At 33.0% G+C, this 20,540-nt stretch overlaps 1 protein-coding gene across 2 annotated transcripts in view; it reads right to left on the bottom strand.

Annotated features, from left to right (window-relative positions):
* The window catches only part of LOC139486829 (carbonic anhydrase-related protein 10-like), a 66,306-nt gene that overhangs the window by 31,496 nt on the left and 14,270 nt on the right, over window positions 1–20,540 (bottom strand). For both annotated transcript variants that reach the window (XM_071271832.1, XM_071271830.1), the window contains exons 2-3: window positions 5,104–5,151; window positions 1,004–1,140 (exon numbers count right to left, since the gene is read on the bottom strand). In XM_071271832.1, coding sequence (XP_071127933.1) covers window positions 1,004–1,140; window positions 5,104–5,151 — 185 coding nt within the window. The remainder of the gene's footprint in view (window positions 1–1,003; window positions 1,141–5,103; window positions 5,152–20,540) is intronic.

Below are 20,540 nucleotides of genomic sequence, written 5' to 3'. Positions count from 1 at the left end.
CAACACAAACCCCACCAACAACTGGGGGATGATCAAATGTGCTCCGGAAGGGTAAGCAGATCCCCGTCGTGTTGCTTATATCATTAAAAATCCGGTAAATAGTCTAATTCGGTAGGTCATATTAGTCACATAAATAAACTCATCATAGATACCAAGACTACATTTTGTACGCCAGACGCGCGTTTCGTCTACAAAAGACTCATCAGTGACGCTCGAATTCAAAAAAGTTAAAAAGGCCAAATAAAGTATGAAGTTGAAGAGCATTGAGGACCAAAATTCCTAAAAGTTTTGCCAAATACAGCTACGGTAATTATCAATGTTATCATAGAATGTGCAGGACGAGTATCAACTCTAGTGATCACGGTGTATAAGACATTCCTCGTTTCAACCTGCGCATAAAGATAAGGCATGATTCATAAACGAGATTGTGAACATGAAAAATAAAACATGCATGCGGGCGTTTCTAACACTGGTATTGCGTAAATATTATCGATCATGGTGACCAATTTAAATTAGAAAACCATTATAGCCCTTACTCCTTTGTGCATAAATTAAGGATTCAGAAACCTCCATTCATACAGGTTTCCTCAAGAAAAAGTCCGATATCAAACACCAACTTAAAATATAGAAAGAAAAAATATCTATATGTGCAGATGTTGAAACGTCTTTACATAAAAATGATAAGAGTACCATTTAAACTTCTTCTTCGTCTGTCGAATGGAGTTTTTGGATTTGTTGATATTTTTTTTCAATCATCAACCCCCATCGTTTAAAGTTAAGATCTTGTGATAAATAGATTAACAAAGAGATATGCAAACTTTACCTTGAATTTATATCACTGACGTCATCCCTATCGAGATCAAAATATAAAAGTTGATGAAAGCCGGTGTAATATGAATATATTAAACACATGACACGTTGGATCTATGAAATACATTCGCAATATGTAATTATTTCAAATAAAAGTAATGTATGTAAAATTTTGCTTTGTTTACTTATTTACCTGTTTTCCAGTTAACTTGATGTGCTTTAAGCCTGGATCAAAAAGTAAATCCTTTGGTTCAATATTTATTGGTGACTGATTCTTTCCTTTACTACATAATATCCACTTTGTGTTAATTTTCCCCCAGTAATGAGGACCTGAAAATATATAGAAATCACACTCAAAAAGAAAGCAACACAAACCCCCAAAAAGCAGTTGTGAATTTTCGGCTTTCGTGGCGTTTATTTACCTTTTCATGGTTTGTATAGTATTGTATGTGCTATATTTTTATAGTTTTGTAGGGGAATTGTAATAACTTTATTGTAAAATTGGAATTGAAGAGTCTGATACGATTTTAAACTGGTGCAATTTTCCGAGAGCTTCGTTTACATTATTTCCTTGATAGACTATTAGAGTTACTGTCGCACCTGTATGAATAATCAATTAAATTTTGGTCATTTATCAAGGCATGTTACAGAAATAAAAATACAGTCTAAATAAATAAAACATTCGTATGGCAATGTCATTAGGTAAAATCTATGACAGTTTTAATCACTTAAATAGCACTAGGAGCGGCGAGATTAATAAGGACAAACACAATTGATTTGTTTTCCGTCCGTGTTTCTGTTTAATTCTGGAATATCCTTCATCAGATACGCTCATAGCTAAAAATTTATAAGCTTTAAAGCACAATTATGAAACGGATAAAAGTAATAAAATCGAAATGTTCCTAATAGAATCTAAAGTCAGTTTAGCCTAAGGTAGTAGAAACAGTGATATAAACACAATGACATAATTTTATGAAATGGATTTAACAAACAAAATGTACTATTCGAATCATGCAGGTACTGGGCAGATTTTATCTCCGAGGACATATAGTACTACAGGAGTCAATCTAATAGATATGGGAAGATGTGGTATGCGTGTCAATTATACAACTCTACATTCAAGTCACAATTTATAAAAGTATATCATTATAGGTCAAGGTATGGTCTTCAACACGGAGACTCTGCACACAACTTAAAAAGGGCCCCAAAAAATACTAATGTAAAACCGTTCAAACGGGAAAACCCAACAGTCTAATCTATAAAAAAAAAAATGAGAAACGAGAAACACATATGAACCGCATCAAAAAGACAACTACTGAACATCAGATTCCTGACTTAAAACAGTTGCAAACAATTGCAAATACATATATATATATATATATGTTCACCTATATTCTTTTCATTTATTAAAAATTGGAATTTCGGATAATTATCTTTCGTTTTGTTTGAAAACGTGTATGTCCTTTTAATCACAGTTCACTTCAACGTGAACACCTAACACTGACCCAGGTAAATTTCATAGAAAATGTGGGCTGTTAGACTAGCTACGAGATATATAAAAATGTAAAGTATGAATTTTTTTTTGGTTCAATCATTTATGAAAATAAAATAATGCAATAATAATTTGCTTTTAGCAGCCACTGTGGTTCAATTCTGTCAAATTAAGCTAAGAAACAGTGATGATGAACTATTCACTTGCAAGTGAATAATACGACCTCATTGCATCCGTATTCATGAGAATTCAATTTAACCCCTTAGCTAGAGATGGATAACTCATGCATTGTGCGTGTTCTATTATTTAAAGGAAAAGAACGTCAACATCGAAAGTGAAACAAAGGTAAATCATTTGATTGGCTGATTCGATCCACAAAGAATCATTCTTATCAGGTTAAAACGATTATTAACATATATTTTTAATCTATGATATGAAATTAAATAGACCTAGAAAATCCAATTGCATGAGTACACTTTCTATTTATATCATTATATATGTTTATATCACCAATTTGACCATTTGAGGTCTTCGGAGATCAACTCGATAGTTAATAAGATGGCGTGAAGACTAAAATAAGCACGACACCAAGCCACATACCATGCCCTGTAAATTGTTTATTTTAGACCTTTAATAATTTGGATAAATGTTTTACATGGTTATAAATCAAATATGAGAATTTGAGTGAAATCAGTGAACATGCATTTGACAGTTAGTGCCCCTTAAAGAATAAAATGAAATATGGTCACAACTATGAAGAGACATACATGAGAACATCACTGTCCTTCAACATAACTTTTTTCCAATGTGCAATTAACGGTGCTTGCTCCAAAGTGTACATGTTACAGTTAATAATTTTGAATTAGAATAAAACATTATATACTATCAGTGCCATTCATCATAAGCATATAACGGTCTTCTATTTTGATGTCATCAATTCTAAATTCAACATCAACAAAAGTACATATTAGTTGTACTACCATGATTGGTTTATTTATTACAGTAAATCCATTTAATCCATTATAGGAATATATTTTCTACCGAGTTTCTTGACTGGTTATGCACTTTATTAGTTTTTATTGAATGTGCTATTTAAAATAATAATAAAATGATTATTATTTGAATAATTTATAGCAATTAAATCATCAGACGCTTTGTGTTGCTCGTCGGGGGATATATTTACATTAGCATAAACTTTGATTATTACACGTGAATTCATCAAACATTGACGTTCACTGTCATAATTTGTGGAATAAAACGATGCAGTTGTATCTGTCTGTGTTTTATTACTGCTGTGTTTGCAGTGTTCGATGTGAATTGTATTTCGACTTAATATAGTAATGCGTGTTGTCAAATAACAATAATGTTTAATTAAATCTGATTATTTATGAAGTAATAAACACAATGAAACAAATAAAACCTTCAAACCTTCTGTGAATTGAGTTGCCTGTGATGTTCGAGTTATATAGAGAATGGGTAATTATTCATTTGCAGAAACATTTTGGTACTTGCAGTGGCCAAAAAGTGTTTTTTCTACGGAATTTAGAAATAAAAGACTTCTTTATTTGCTAAATATTAATCATATCTCCAAGAGTATTGAGCTTTAAGGTGAGGCGAAAGATACCAAAGGGACATTCAAACTTATAAGTCAGAAACACAGCATACAAAACTAAACAGTAAGTAACACGAACCTGTCCTTTAAGCGGGTAAATAACAACCAAGACGTTTGGGGATCGAATGTGTCAGCAAATGACTGACTGATTTTCTTGACTAATTATGCTCTTTATTAGTTTTTATTGAATGTGCTATTTAGAATAATAATAAAATGATTATTATTTGAATAATTTATAGCAATTAAATCATCAGACGCTTTGTGTTGCTCGTCGGGGGATATATTTACATTAGCATAAACTTTGATTATTACACGTGAATTCATCAAACATTGACGTTCACTGTCATAATTTGTGGAATAAAACGATGCAGTTGTATCTGTCTGTGTTTTATTACTGCTGTGTTTGCAGTGTTCGATGTGAATTTTATTTCGACTTAATATAGTAATGCGTGTTGTCAAATAACAATAATGTTTAATTAAATCTGATTATTTATGAAGTAATAAACTCAATGAAACTACTAAAACCTTCAAACCTTCTATGAGATGTTCGAGCTATATAGAGAATGGATAATTATTCATTTACATCTACATTTTTGTACTTTCAGTAGCCAACAATTGTCTTTTTTACGGAATTTAGAAAAAGACTTCTTGATTTGCTAAATATCAATCATAACTCCAAGAGCATTGAGCTTTAAAGAGAGGCAAAAGATACCAAAGGGACATTCAAACTTATAAGTCAGAATAAATAAACTGAAACTGCATGGCAAAAGATGAAAGGGACAAACAACAGTATACAACACAAGATATACAGAGTGAGTATCGCTAAACACTACCTACAAACAGGGTAACAAATACCAAGACGGGGATCGAATATATCCGAAAAAGAGCCGACTGATTTTTGAATACCTAGAAAATCCAACTGCTTTATATATTTGAACTATAACTTTACGTGGCAGGGAAACGTGTTACAAATTTGAACCCCTTATCGACTAGGACACTTAACAATGTTGGAACAATATTGTTTTGTTGTTTTGAGAGAGTGAATTTTGGTTTAAGAAGAAGATAAAATCCGTCAAATATAGACACAAGCAGGGAAAGTGAAAAAAAGCTGACTTTATTCATGAATTATTTGTGATTATGTAAAGTACGTGCAATATCAAAACATGTTCAATGTACAAACAAAACCTACCTGAAACCCCTTCATACATCCACCATTCTTGCCACGGTGAACTGCAATCTGAAAATAAAAAATGAAATTATCAAAAGCTAAATCCTAACATTAATGCATTGGATTAAGTAATTAAATGGCACAGCCAAACATTTTTTTTAAAAGAAATGAATATACGAATCCCTGTCAACTTTAAGATGAACTTTCCTTAAACTACAATGGTCAGTATAAATATGTCATACCAAATGAACTGAGTCAATAGTAACTTATATCGTGGAAACATCAAATTACATAATATATTAAACAATATTGTGTATTTAAAGGTTTTCCGGAGAAAATTGAAGTGCAAAACTGGAGTAAAGCGTTCAGTAACAAATTGTGAAAATGAAAGGAAAAAAAAACAATGCAAGAAGGCATCTGCCAACCGCTGAACTCAAATTTACATTCGTACAACCTCAGTTTTGACAATCCATCAATGTGTATTAAAAGAATGCTTATGACGAGAGTGTGATAGAGTTAAATTTTCTTATGAAAATGATTTGATACTATTCATAACAAAGAACGACTTCTAGAGGTCACCAAATAGTCATCAACATTTCTTGAGTCGTTCTCGGCGAATCAAATATATAAAAAATCAAAAGTACCAAACATCAATGAGCAGAAAATGCTAACTATAATACGAACATAGTTTCTATTGTCTTTTTTCTGGTCTTTCAACGGTACCGATTAACAAATGTATACGACATTGTACTAATAAAGTTAGTTTATATATTGAAGTTGATTTATTAAGAAAAGGTTTTGATATACATAAAAGAGCCAAGAGCATAAAACTAGATGATCAATTTCCGGTATCATTTGTTGGTATTGTGATTGTCCACTAAAGTGCACGAACACCTAAATCAATTATTTGTCCCACCATTGTATCTGCCATTGATGATGTCGTTGCTCAGGTCTGATCTAATTAACAGGAAATAACTATTGTTGTCGTCAAGACCACTACTAATGGTCATGCTTCATACCAGTTTACGATACTTCATACCAGTTTACGTTACTTTAATTGTCTGATGCATTCACTATTCATTAGTAAATTAATTTTATAACAGGAAAATAGCCCAACTTGATGTTCAGAATTGTTATATTAGGTTTGTTGTTGGTAGGAACTAACTAGGGTTTACAATTCAAACAGAATTTAATTTCGAAAACTTTGTTCTCTAGAAATGCTTCAACGTGATTCAGCAGATTGGTAGGAACGTTTCATTGTCATCGATTATTCCATGTTTTGGATAAATAGCCATAACAGACAACATGATGAAATACATTAAAAAAAACAATAGCAAAACAGGTAAACGTTCGTAAAAAAACAATGTTTTGCTTGGGGGAAAATAGCATGTAAAAATTATTTAGCGATTACAAATGCTTCCGTGAGAATGCAATGAAATTATATAATACAAATATTAATTTGCAAAAATATGATTAGGAGGAAACATGTGAATGTCTGAGGGAGGTCTTCTATGGTAAAATGAAAATTATCATACCTTCATCTAGTTTTTGTTTAAAGAGATTGTTTCTGTTGTTCAATTAAGGGGATATTAATTGTTTTATGTTTTCTTTTTCTTTTTCATGTATTGCATCAAAACCATATATATAATTCGACTTACTGCAAACATGACAAAATCCACTTTCAAAAAATCTTTTATGTATGACGATTAAGAATGATTTTAATGTAATTTACATGAAGATATAATTTGACCAGGACCGACCGTGTGAGGGCGGTATAGCCAGTCAAGGTCGTTAATCACTTCCATCATCATTTGACCAGGTACCATTATGAATGTCACTTTACTATAGTCTGACTACAATAATAGAGTGTCTGATGATTACAAAGAGAAATCCAAATGTACTCAGAAAACGTTGTTTATTAGGACACACATTATATTTCAAATAAGGAGAAGGTAGATAGATCTATGACTTCGTCTTTGGATGAACATAAACATGTCAGTGATCTCGGTGCATAGCTTCTTTACTTAAATAAGATTAATTCAGATTTCAAAATAGAAGAGCTCCATTTATAAACATATCGTCGATGACAATTGCAAGATTTAAAAACAAATGGTTTATTTATTTAATGTTTTATATAAAGGTCTATACAGGATATTATCTATGAAAAATAATATCAATAAACTAATTATAATACTAAACCAAATTGATAAGATTTTAAAATGACGAATTAAATGCTTTTCTTCAGGGTAAAGTTTATATCTTTTTCAAACAGTTAACTTAAAAAATTGTTTCCACGTGACCTCACTTGTGTGATGACTACAGAGGGGTTAACAAATTGAGAAAATATTACTTCCTTGTTCATTAGGAGACACAAAGTTGATAACGCCAACTTGTTCACCTCAATGAATATATCAGATGCCAAGACATTAATCAAAATTAATTATCAATTCCACAAAGGCAAGTAAAACGACATATTTTGAAACACTATACTCAAAGACCTTCCGTGACAGGTTTCTCATCTATAAATTATTATCTACAAATTGCTGGAATAGAATTATATTGAGAAACTTATTTAAACACGTACTTTAAGGTCTTTGTAATTTTGTATTATGTATACAGAAGTTGTAAAGTGTTATTGAATGGTTTCGCTCATGCTTATAGTCTCAAGAGGCACGATAATGAAAAAAAATATCAATTTATTATTCGTTTGTGTAATAAAGTCTTAAATTGAAACTGTTTTGGAGATACATGCACAATAACTCATAAAATTTTCGAATTATTAAATTACTTTGATGTCTAGATGGAAAACATAGAATAAAAATGAAGTATACCGCTGTTCGATAGTCATAACTCGATTTAGCGAAAACAAATCCAGGTAACAAATAAAAACTGAGGGAAACGCATCAACTTTAAGAGAAAACAACTGAACAAAAACATTAACCAACATACAAAGAAACTGACTTTGTTTTTAAAGGAACACTTCGAAAGAATATGTATTCAGTCAAGACTACAACGTGTTTGATAACCACGACACTATAAGAATGGTTATGCTTGATAAATATATCATTCAAAGTTTACATTGTTTGATTATTTCTTACAGAAAATTATTTAATCATCAGTGTATCTCACATATGCCCTCTTTTTTGATATAGTTATGTTGTTCACTTACACATTATGTATTTATTATAAAAAAAAAAATAAACAGCACTGGATGATATTCGTCTGTTTTATTAATTTCGACTCAATACCTAACCTCGGAAGCAACATTTATGACACAAATATTTACAGTAATAGTCCAACCGGTTATACATACGTAAAAGGGTGAATATTAAACATAAATTTTGTTAACATTCATAATTGTTTGTCTTTTGATTTCTCACATCTGTATTACGACTCCTGCCGGTTGTTATTTGTGATCAGTTAACATAACATGTAAGAAGCCACATTCGGGGTATTTGTTGTGTGTGATACAAGGTGGTGTTTTGGAACGAATAAATACGCTAAAGGCAAAACAAAACCCAATACTATAGATCTAGATAGATATGGTCTTTTTGGAAATAGTTAGTAGAAAATGATTTATCTTACCTCCTATACATTTCCAGGAATATGATTGGTTAAAAGCGTCCGCGGGCAAACCGTGTATATTTGATATTAGGTTAGTAGGGAGGCGGGGTTTATCTCATACACGGTTAGTAGTGGAGTTACGTCCCTTTATATTCCTTATTAGGTAAGAAGGGGGCGGGGCTTATTTAATACACGGTTAGTAATGGTGTTATGTCCCTTTGTAAAAAACAAAACGGTACTGAGAAAAAATCTTAAAAGTTCCAACAGACGAAGAAATTGATGATTCAGATTGAAACAAAGTCATAAAACACATTTAAACCTTACAAGTCGTTATTGTTGGCATCTGTTTTTGTAGGATTAATGGAAGTATTTTCCTACCGCTAACAGTATTGAAGACTTGCTCGTTTTGAGAATCACTAGTCTTAATTTCACACGTTAAGATAGTCGGTAAGATAAATTCGTTACATAGTGTGCTCGTAATACGGTATATATGGGGTCAGTTCGCTCTCACCCCATATGGAATTTACTGACCCCATATATACCGTATTAGGTCACTAGCACACTATGTAACTAATAATATTGCACGGTAGGTACCGGTTAACATATATTTCTCCTTTTCAAAAGTAGTCGTTCCCAGTGCTCTGTTTTCTCGAACATTTCTAAGTTTCTGTGGCCACGGATTTTGAGGTTTTTTGTTGAAACCAATTTTTAAAGACATGACTACATGGCTATAGTATGGGACGCATTGCCAGCTTCCCAGTCAAAACTCCTTGTTTTAAATTCGAAATGATAGGTGTCTCAGATTTCGTACCCGATTTGATTTATCCACACTAACATGTTATTCACGCTAAATACTAGCTACGAGATATAACTTTATGAACAATCTAATATACTATTTTTTTTTATGTATTGAAAAAGCCATATGATATTCTCTATTTATTATATACATTTACCTCAAGTAGATGTTTTTTTTATGTGACATGACGTCATACATATAAGGAGTTTTGAAATGACGTCATACAGATTATAGGTTTGACATGACGTCATACAGATTAGGGATTTGATAAAGCTTTGCAACAGTGACTGCAATCGATGACGTGACGTCATGCAGATTAAAGGTGTGATAAAGCTTTTGCAATCGTGCTGATATCGATATCATCACGGGTGGCTGATACAGCACACTTGTCATTGGTTGTATTACACATACAATTTATCTGTATTTACTACTAAGTATATAATAAAAATATATTCGTCATTGTGCGAAGTGCTCCTTTGAAGGATTTTCTAAACCAGAACAGATGGCATCTAGACTATTATATAAGCAAAACGATACGCATTTTCATGCCCGTGCCCAGTTAATTTTTTTTTTTTTTAGACTTTTAACAGTTTTGATAAATGTTTTACATTGTAATAAATCAAATATGAGAATTTGATTAAAATCGGTGAACATGAATTTGACATCTAGTGCCCCTTTAATCATATTTATCCTGCAATTGGGTGTCTTACTATACAGATACAGCCCTACAGATATCGCTATGCTGTATCTGTATACTATACACAGATATCGCTTTTTATCCTGCAATTGGGTGTCCTACTATACAGATACAGGAGGGTCTGAATGGGGGGGGGGGGGGGTCTGTTATTCTGTAAACATTTAATTTTCACCCCCTTTTTCTCTAATCTTCAAAAAATAAGTCTATTCTTTAAAAGTGATTTTTTACGCATTATTCTCTAATTTTTTCCCCAATTTTCTTTAATCTTTAAAAAAAAAGTAAAAAAAAACATTCTTTTAAATGAATGAGAACGGTGATTTCCAAACAACAGCAAGGCTTTCATTTGTTTCTCAACAATGACGTGTTGATGTGTATTGTTCTGCATGATTAAAGTGCTAGTTCCTTGAAGTAACAAGTCCAAATTCTCATCAGTTCTTTCCAGTGATTTTGACTACATATAAGAAGATGTGGTGTAATTGCCAATGAGACAACTCTTCAAAAAGACCAAATGACACATAAATTAACAACTATAGGTCACTTTACGGCATTTAACAATGAATAAAAGCCAACCGCATAGTCAGCTATAAACAGGGCCGGATTCAGGTTTTTTGAAAGAGGGGTCGTAGTTTGTAAAGATCGCCGAGCGGAGCGATGCGAAATTTTTTTTTTTGGCCCCTTTTTAGGACTAAAAACATTAAATAAGTGAAATATGCACTTTTTAAACGGTTCCTGGCGTGGGGCATGCATATTTTGTAGTTGCTGGTAAGGTGTAAGGGTTGGACATTTTAGATGCTGTATCTCCCTTTGGATCCAAGAGCTATGTACTGATACATTCAATGTGTGATTTGTCAGTAAAACATAGACATGGAAAATTATCGCACGTTTGTTGTAAGTTAAGTTAGAATAACCTCACAGAGTTCTTGTTGTTAACAAGATATACGCTGGGCTATTCGATTGAATTTGAAATACGACCGACACGAGTTAAGAAAGACAAACAAGCAATTTTTATCCAAATGTTTGGTTGATATGTTTCACCCAACAACATTAAGGGAAATAAAGGGTTCCAAATCAATCAAAGGCTAAGAATGAGTCTGAAATGACAACGAATTTATAAATGCCGGCCGACAAATGAAGACATAAAGGCCACACCCAGCAGGCAGGTTGCAGTCTGGTCTTGAAAAAAGTATTCCATATATCAGTTCGGCGAAACAGACATTCCGGTCAGACATGAAAACCCCTGCCACAAAAAAATATGCCCGCTTTTATTCATCATGTTCATTTAATGCTAAATAATTCTGTTGGGAATTTTCGTTTCTAATAGCAAAAAAGTGGACAAGATTTTTGTTTTGCGTCTAGAATTTTTGTTTAAGGCAAAAATCAGAGTTAATTTTTTTTCTCTCAAATATCTAAGACTGTCTCCTCAAATCAAATGGTTCGTACTTACGACTTTAAATCTGTATAGAGCTTATGCTGACTGGGGATCGTTATTCAGCTATATTATTTTAAAATAGGCTGGGGTGTTTGGGGTTAAACATGTTTCCGTAGTTAGATACAATTGATGTGGAACTTTTTTTTCATGAGAGTGTAATAGTCTATAGAGCATTACTTTCTGTTTGGTGGAATAGTGAAATAGAAGTCATTATGTTTTTGCTAAATCCTGTGTCGCTTTGAAGGTGTCACGATTGTTATCCTCAGCCTACGCAATGTGTTACTGTAATTTGAATTTCAAAATGACTGAGAGACGTTTTATTCGCCCTCTACGCCCCCCTCTGGATCCGCCACTGAATTAAAAGTCCGAGTTGAAGTATCGGAAACCAGTTCACATTGACTGAATCCTATAGTCTGTTATCACGAAACCAAAAAAGGTTTACCAAGTTTGTTTTCATTTTAATCATATTTTTACAATGCTAATTTTGATAATTTTCTTTAAATTTTAAGAAGGGAAAATTCTGTTAACAGTTAATTTTTAGCGTTTTCTTTTATTAATCATTCAATATTCATTATATTTTTAGACCACGCATTTCTCTAATCTTTATTTTTTTTGCCCGTTATTCTCTAATCTTCATTTTTTAAGGCCATTATTCTCTAATCATTTAACCCCATCCAAACCCTCATACAGTCCTACAGATATCGCTATGCTGTATCTGTATACTATACAGATATAGCTTTAAAGATCCGCCCACTGCCGGACTGAGTATTGTTTGAACCTGTGTGACCTCAGAATGTGTATTCCAGGGTTGAGTTTAATATCGTAGCAGCTACGTAGCTGCTATCAATATTTATGTCGATTTCAAAACTTGTATGATTGTGTTACAAATTAACCATGTCAATTTCAGCATGCATGTTTAGTGAATGTCAAGTCTGAAGCGTAGGACAACTCGTACACTTCTGTTTCAAATTTGACAATGTTTTGTTATTTGTTTTTACTGTTGAAATTAGTTGTTATGTTAAAATAGATAATTGTTCACCTTGAGCGATGTATTTTTGTTGAACATTCGAGATTCTTTTTTGCGAACCCGTCTTCAGCGTAATGTGTGATTTTGATATTACTACGCGGGCCTCAAAGGATTACAAATCGAAAATAAATGCTAAATATGTTAGTTTTTGTGTCTTTCAAAACACAAACAATATACAGAATTAATTGCAGGATAAAGACAATAACTGCTAAAAGCTAAAAGCTCGAATACACCTTGTTTCCTGGCCTCGTAAAAATACAGCTGATATTTAAAGACACTATAAACAGTTATTGTCTATAAAGTCCGCCCACTGCCGGACTACGTCTGTGTATTGCTGTTGACGAGTGTTGTATGAACCTGTGTGACCTCAAAATGTGTATTGCAGTGACGTTACGCACGTTATTGCGTCAATACCGTGTAATCAACCAGTCCACACTAATAAACAGCTTTTCTATAAAATCATAACAGTTAAGTTATATAAAACTTATATCCATAGACTAGACAGGTAAATACTATTCCGAAAAAAGTACAAACTGTTTTATCATATTTTACTTTAGTCTAAAATAAGGACAACATATTGACAAAACGTCAAAAATATGCGTGTCAGACGTAATAGACTATACGCATAATCACTTTAGCAGGGGTGTTTGTGTTCTTCAAAATAGTGTTATATCCACGAAAATTCGCATGAATGATATACTTTATGTATAAAGTATAACAATATTACTGCATATGCGTTCCTGTAACGACCAATGCTATTTTTTGGCCAAAACAAATAGTGTTTATTAGGGTCAGATTTTGGAAGATGTTAAGTTATCAAAATTTATAGGTTTTAAAATATAAGATTATATGATATTTCGTTTGGGTAAATTCGGCTCACATAAGTGCATACATAGACCATATCAAAATCGAATTCTTGCAACACTCACACTACATATAAAAATGCAACGCCTTCTGGCAAATGTCTTGCAAGATGTCCAATGTCGAATTTCGCCGTTTTTTACAAATAAATTGTCATTTGCGACGTTATTTATTGAAAATTTAGATTAGTTGCATGCTAAATAGTGCTATTCCGTAATTGTGCTTTAACTTTACAAAACAGCTACATACTTTTTGATAACTTGCGTAGTCAAAACAACTTCGTTTTCAAAGAAATGAAATGTCTTGCAAGTTTGTCCACTGGACGATTTTCGTACGTTTTCAACGTTGTCGATTCGGGGTACGCTATTTATGGTGGATCATCTGTATATGATAGTTCCTCAGATGGAATTTTCTTGATAGTCAGATACTATCAACAAGACCACAAGTTATTTAAAATAAATCCGATAACTGGGTTTGTTCGTTTAGATGAGGTTCTTAAGTTGTGAAAAAGTTTTGTATCACAAGAGGATAACAAATCATCTTTATCAAATTTTCAAATTTTGGAAGTGTAAACTGACTGCGATTTTTTTTTAATTTCTCTGCAATAAGATTCATGTGTATAGAATAGAAAGTGAAAAAACATTTTGGCCTAAAGCGTGGCTATATACCTCTCCACATCATACAAAGATTGTAAACATATGAGATGAATTATAATTAACCTTTTTTTTCTGACAATCGTTTCATTTCATAATCTAATTGTACCGCTATTAAAGAAAGTATTCCAATGACGTATTGTTTGACCTTATGCGAATTAACGATTACTTTTAAACGTTCCGTTTGTTTTCAAACATTTCTTTAAAGCAATAATTATTTATCCAATTTTCTGATAACAGACAAACATGAACAGGTCAGCAATATTTTCTACGACGACAATCGTCAATTTCAAAACTTGAATGTGTATGATTGTGCAACAAAATCAACCATGTCAATTTCAGCGTGCATGTTAGTGAATGTCAAGTTGAGTTCAAAGTTCTGAAGCGAATGACAACTCGTACACTTCTGTTTCAAATTGGACACTGTTTTGTTATTTGTTTTTACTGTTGAAATGAGTTGTAATATTATTTATTGTTGAGCGATGTATTATTGTTGACCATTCGAGATTTTTTTTTTGCGAAACCGTCTTCAGCTGAATGTGTGATTTTAATATTACTACGCGGGCCTCAGGGGATTTCAAATCGAAAATAAATGCAAAAAATGAGAGTTTTTGTGTCTTTCAAAGCACGAATAATATACAGAAGTAATTGCAGGATAAAGACAATAACTGTTTAGTGTCTTTAGATATCAGCGGTATTTGTACTAGGCTCGAAACAAGAGTAATAGCTCGCTAAAGCTCACATTACACCTGTTTATTATCCTCGTACAAATACAGCTGGGCTGCGTTCAATATCGTAGCAGCTACATAGTGCTTCACTATTGAACGTATAGCTATATACTAGTTGTTACATAAATATTGATAGCAGCTACATAGTGCTTCACTATTGAACGTATAGCTATATACTAGTTGTTACATAAATATTGATAGCAGCTACGTAGTGCTTCACTATTGAACGTATAGCTATATACTAGTTGTTACATAAATATTGATACGTAGCTGCTACGATATTGAAATCAACCCTGATATTAAACGACACTAAACAGTTATTGTCTATCTATCCATGGTGAAGTAACAACGATGACATTTCTTGTAAGTCAAATGCGCAAAAGCATTATGTTTTCCTGCACCTTAATCGCGCGACCTATGCGAAAATACGCCTACATACATATCAACATCTGGTTATCACTTTTCTATAATTCACTCTAGCATAGCTCATTCCAGAGTTACAGGGTTCACTCGCAATGTAACTCAAGCTATTGCTAATGACCTTGGTCATCACTCATAATGAGAGAAAAAAAACCTGAAAGACGGTTTTGTATGACAAATGTTTAAATAGGTCTTTGGTAAATAATTTTATTATTTTATTGTCATTGATTAATTGTAAGAACTGACAATCGTAAAAAAGAGGTTTACAGCAGATCCGCGGCAAATGATTTATTGACAGTTTAGATAAAATGTAAACAATCAATTAGTGCTTAGTTTTGTCAGGTTGTAGTTTATCTGCAATTACAAAGTCGGTATCTTTGCAAACTAATTCAATAGATTTGGTCTACTGTTTGTCAATATTACCCACATCGATACAAAAAAGTGTTCATAGACGTAGTTCTTGTGTCGCAATATGTAGGGGTTTTCTTTCTTTATAAAACATGAAATGTTCATGTTATTTCATTCCGTGGACTACTTGTTAGTCAATATATTCAAAGTTTTTGATAAAATTTCTTAGCTTTGCAATGATTTAAAACTATAATTAACAATCAAGAGCAATGTTGACCTCAAACCAAACAATCTACCTGAAAAGAAGCATATTTCGAGAATTACAATATAACAATTGTAAGGTTGCTTACTCAACTGTTCTGGAATGATTTGTACATCAGATTTAATTTACAAACCCTTGTGTATATAATTTATATATATAGCATTTATCACAAGAATGCCTAATACGCATCAACACAAATATGTTTTGCAAGTGGAACATTTAGATTACTTTAAAAGATCGGTATAAAAAAAGCGTAGTGACTGGCTTTGAGGGATTTAACAAGACTCTTGTCCTTTTTAATTTTGTTGTCCTCGGGTTTGCTTAGTAGGCATCTCTGGGACAACAAACTTGCTAGTCCTTTCATACCATGCCAAATATTGTATAATACAGCTACTTTATGATGGCACGTCTTTACTTGTCAAATCAAATGCACCAACAGTTTTCTAAATCAGTTTTACTTTGATCTCGAATATTGAAACAAGCAAATTCTACCTTTAACCACATTAGCAAAAAACAATGAATTTCCGCCAAACAATATTGGAATGGACTGAAATGCAACAGACTATATAAGAATTCCTGCAAGGAGTTATTGCAGAGTTGTTTAATGTACAGAGGGCATGCACTATCTCTTTAAGCGATATAACGTCTCATTCTGACCAGCAGTGGCCTGTGTACTGATTCAACCCGCAGATACAACATACAATCTAGTAGTCCAAAATGCTTTTCTCTCAACATTTAGTTTGCAGTTTTTTTAAATCTACATTGAGGAACTCTTTCCAGGAATGTAAATAAAATTTCCATCAATATACCACAGTAATACTGTATTTGTAAATCACAGTTCAGGACTATTCCGTCAATTTATATACATTTGACAAACCATGAGCTTTTCCTTTTAGTTTGTTTCAGCTGGAGCGTTAAATATTTTGGATTTTTTTTTTTTAATTATGAAGGTTTTGAATGTGAAATGACCCCACGTAATGAATAGCAACTGTGCCAAAAAGCTGTTAATTGAGTAGTTACTTTTTTCTCTCTTTTCTTATTATCTCTGACAACAGTGAATGAAGTTACCCCAGACTTTGTTTGATGTTTTTTTATGATGTGCGTGAAATTGTGAAATGAACTTTAGTTTAAAGTGTCCTGAGCGTGTCATCAAAAGTAATTGCAGAAAAGTGCAAAGAGATGAAAGCATGCGTGTTTTTCTCATTTGTCATAAATATCTAATTTATTGACAATTTTAATAAACATCTCCTTCTAATCATATGAAAGAAGTGTCACAAGGGGATACACATGTGATGTTTGTAATGTCACAGTAATCTTTAAAAATGCAGAATTGTATACGTAACCTCATTGCGCATTCCCTTTGTAAAATAATTATGCAAATTGAAATCGTTAAGGCTAATATTCACAAATGTTAATGTAGTAAGAATTAATAAAGTATTTGTCTCACTTATACAATACATATCGGTGTCAAAGAGAAATAATCATTGATTCCACTTAGTTATGTATTTACCTCTGAGACATAGAATAATCAATTTAGTCTCAGGTACTTTTTTTCAAAAATCCCTATGGTTTTGCAGGACATACTGACCTTTCCATATACTAATTATACGTCTATTTATAGACACATTTACATTTACAAAACGGTTTGATGTATATTTGTTCTTTTTCTGTGCCTGTCTCAAATAGGCAAGAGATGAGAACATTTCTACCGTTTCAAAGTTTCATAGGACAAGTGATGTAATTAAAAAAGCTGCCTACCATTCATGAACGTCTGTGATTTACCCAAGTTTTTTTTTTTAGTTTCGTGTTACTCAGTCTTTCGATCTATATGATGTTTAGAGGACTTTTTAGTTTTTTCGTCGTCTGTCATTTTGTATTTTTCCTTGCGTTGTCAGTTTCGCTTAGACTTAAAATCAATGTTCCCTTGGTATATTTTTAAACGCGAGACAGCAAAAGATCCATATAGACGCAGTACTATTGTGTATATTAGTTTCTCGAGGTGAACACAACAAAGTATAACACTACACAATAAAGTATAACACTACACAATAAAGTATAACACTACACAATAAAGTATAACACTACACAATAAAGTATAACACTACACAATAAAGTATGACACTACACAATAAAGTATAACACTACACAATAAAAATAAACAAACAACAACAATACATAAACAAATAAACGAATAAACATCAAAAAGCAAAGGGGAGCGAAATACAATATATGAACATTTTCTTTTGTTAATGTTACTTGTTTCCCACAGGATTTTTTTCAGTTTTGATTTGGGTACTATTTATTCCATTTTTGGATATCACAGAAAGTTTCATAGAATAAAGAATGAACTAAGACGAAGAAAAATTGTTATCGACTCAGAATTGAACGATGGACAGTTAGTGCGTGAATTTTTCTTGCTACCTGATTGGAAGATATTACGAGACGTGAATAATCTACGTTTATTGATTGGTTAGGACAATCCAAACCTAGTAAATGTCCTTCAATCCCGTAGAGTATCGGATTTGTCCTCTCTATTTTAGCAATTAGATTTTGCCTGGTCATTAATCATGCATATTCATGATATTGATACACAGGTAACTTTTATCTATTACTACTTCATAACGTGTGACCTCACGTGTGTGGTAAAATTTGTTGATTGATGCACGTGGCTATTCTAGTAAATGAATTAATCTACAAAGCGAGAGCACTTTCCATTTTCATCAGCTAAGAGTCGACTAGCCCTTTTTGAAAGGCTAAGGCTTGTTCTGAACATGACTTCAATAAGAAGCTCGGAGAAATGTTATTGCATTTCCACGTGTTAAATCGTTTATCATTATACAATGCGTTGTATTCCTTTTCGATTTTGTTTAACTGTTTAACCTTTCTAAATTCTAATAACTAAAACTTGAAATGGTATAAAATAGATGGATCGAATAATGCTGTGTTAAACTTGCAGATATCAAAGGCTACAATCTGAAGTCAAATGTATTTATAAATACTGATAAAGGCTGTCGTATGCTCAAAATGTACAAATTTGTATAATCAGTTGCATAAATATCTCTTTACTTTAAACGTTTACTTTAAAAAAAAAATTCAATGTGATTTACTACTACGATCAAAAGGAATAAATAACTATGTTACACGGTTAAATCTGATACCAATAAAGCATGGTGAACCATACCAATGTCCATTTGATTTATTTGTAGGACTTGTCTTCCTGAATTTTTGCTATGTAAAGTTTCTCTCTATCTTAATCATATATTTTAAGATAATAGACAAAACTAATAAAATTGTTAGAAATTGTCCTTTTTTGCAATAACTTCTCTTAGCAGTGGTCTTGCAAATTTGAAGAATTTTTGGCTCTCAGTGTTCTTCATCTTTGTTCTTTATTCAGCCTTTGAACTTTTTAAATTCGAGCGTCATTGATGAATCTTTTGTAGACGCGTGTGGTGTACAAAGCTGGCATCTTTGATATTTTGGTAGAGCTTGATATTCTAAAAATATCATCCCGTCAGAATTTCTTCAACTATTTTGACTTTTAAGATATTAGACTGTTTTCATGTTACCTACTTTCCACTCAGGAGTATTCAACTTTTCGCCAAACTATGTGGTCGGACATTTTTGGTACTCGGTCAAAAAAGCGTAACTGAAAGAAGTTACATCAGGGTTACAATCGGTGCAGGTTTGGGGGGGACTGTTTGAATGTATTCTTTGTATATGTAAGACTTTTTTTGTTTCTTTTACTTGACCGAGTATCAGTCTGAGAATGTCCTATCCCAGAGTATAGGTAACCTGTCGAAGAGACCTAGTATCAGTCTGAGAATGTCCTATCCCAGAGTATAGGTAACCTGTCGAAGAGACCGAGTATCAGTCTGAGAATGTCCTATCCCAGAGTATAGGTAACCTGTCTGAGAGACCGAGTATCAGTCTGAGAATGTCCTATCCCAGAGTATAGGTAACCTGTCGAAGAGACCGAGTATCAGTCTGAGAATGTCCTATCCCAGAGTATAGGTAACCTGTCTGAGAGACCGAGTATCAGTCTGAGAATGTCCTATTCCAGAGTATAGGTAACCTGTCTGAGAGACCGAGTATCAGTCTGAGAATGTCCTATCCCAGAGTATAGGTAACCTGTCTGAGAGACCGAGTATCAGTCTGAGAATGTCCTATCCCAGAGTATAGGTAACCTGTCGAAGAGACCTAGTATCAGTCTGAGAATGTCCTATCCCAGAGTATAGGTAACCTGTCTGACAGACTGAGTATCAGTCTGAGAATGTCCTATCCCAGAGTATAGGTAACCTGTCAGAGAGACCGAGTATCAGTCTGAGAATGTCCTATCCCAGAGTATAGGTAACCTGTCGAAGAGACCTAGTATCAGTCTGAGAATGTCCTATCCCAGAGTATAGGTAACCTGTCTGACAGACTGAGTATCAGTCTGAGAATGTCCTATCCCAGAGTATAGGTAACCTGTCTGAGAGACCGAGTATCAGTCTGAGAATGTCCTATCCCAGAGTATAGGTAACCTGTCGAAGAGACCGAGTATCAGTCTGAGAATGTCCTATCCCAGAGTATAGGTAACCTGTCTGAGAGACCGAGTATCAGTCTGAGAATGTCCTATCCCAGAGTATAGGTAACCTGTCTGAGAGACCGAGTATCAGTCTGAGAATGTCCTATCC

The sequence above is a fragment of the Mytilus edulis genome, chromosome 8 (assembly GCF_963676685.1).
Source record: "Mytilus edulis chromosome 8, xbMytEdul2.2, whole genome shotgun sequence".
Classification (NCBI taxonomy): Eukaryota; Metazoa; Mollusca; class Bivalvia; order Mytilida; family Mytilidae; genus Mytilus; species Mytilus edulis.
Note: the sequence above shows the minus strand (reverse complement) of the source record. Positions and strands in the feature narration are given on the sequence as shown.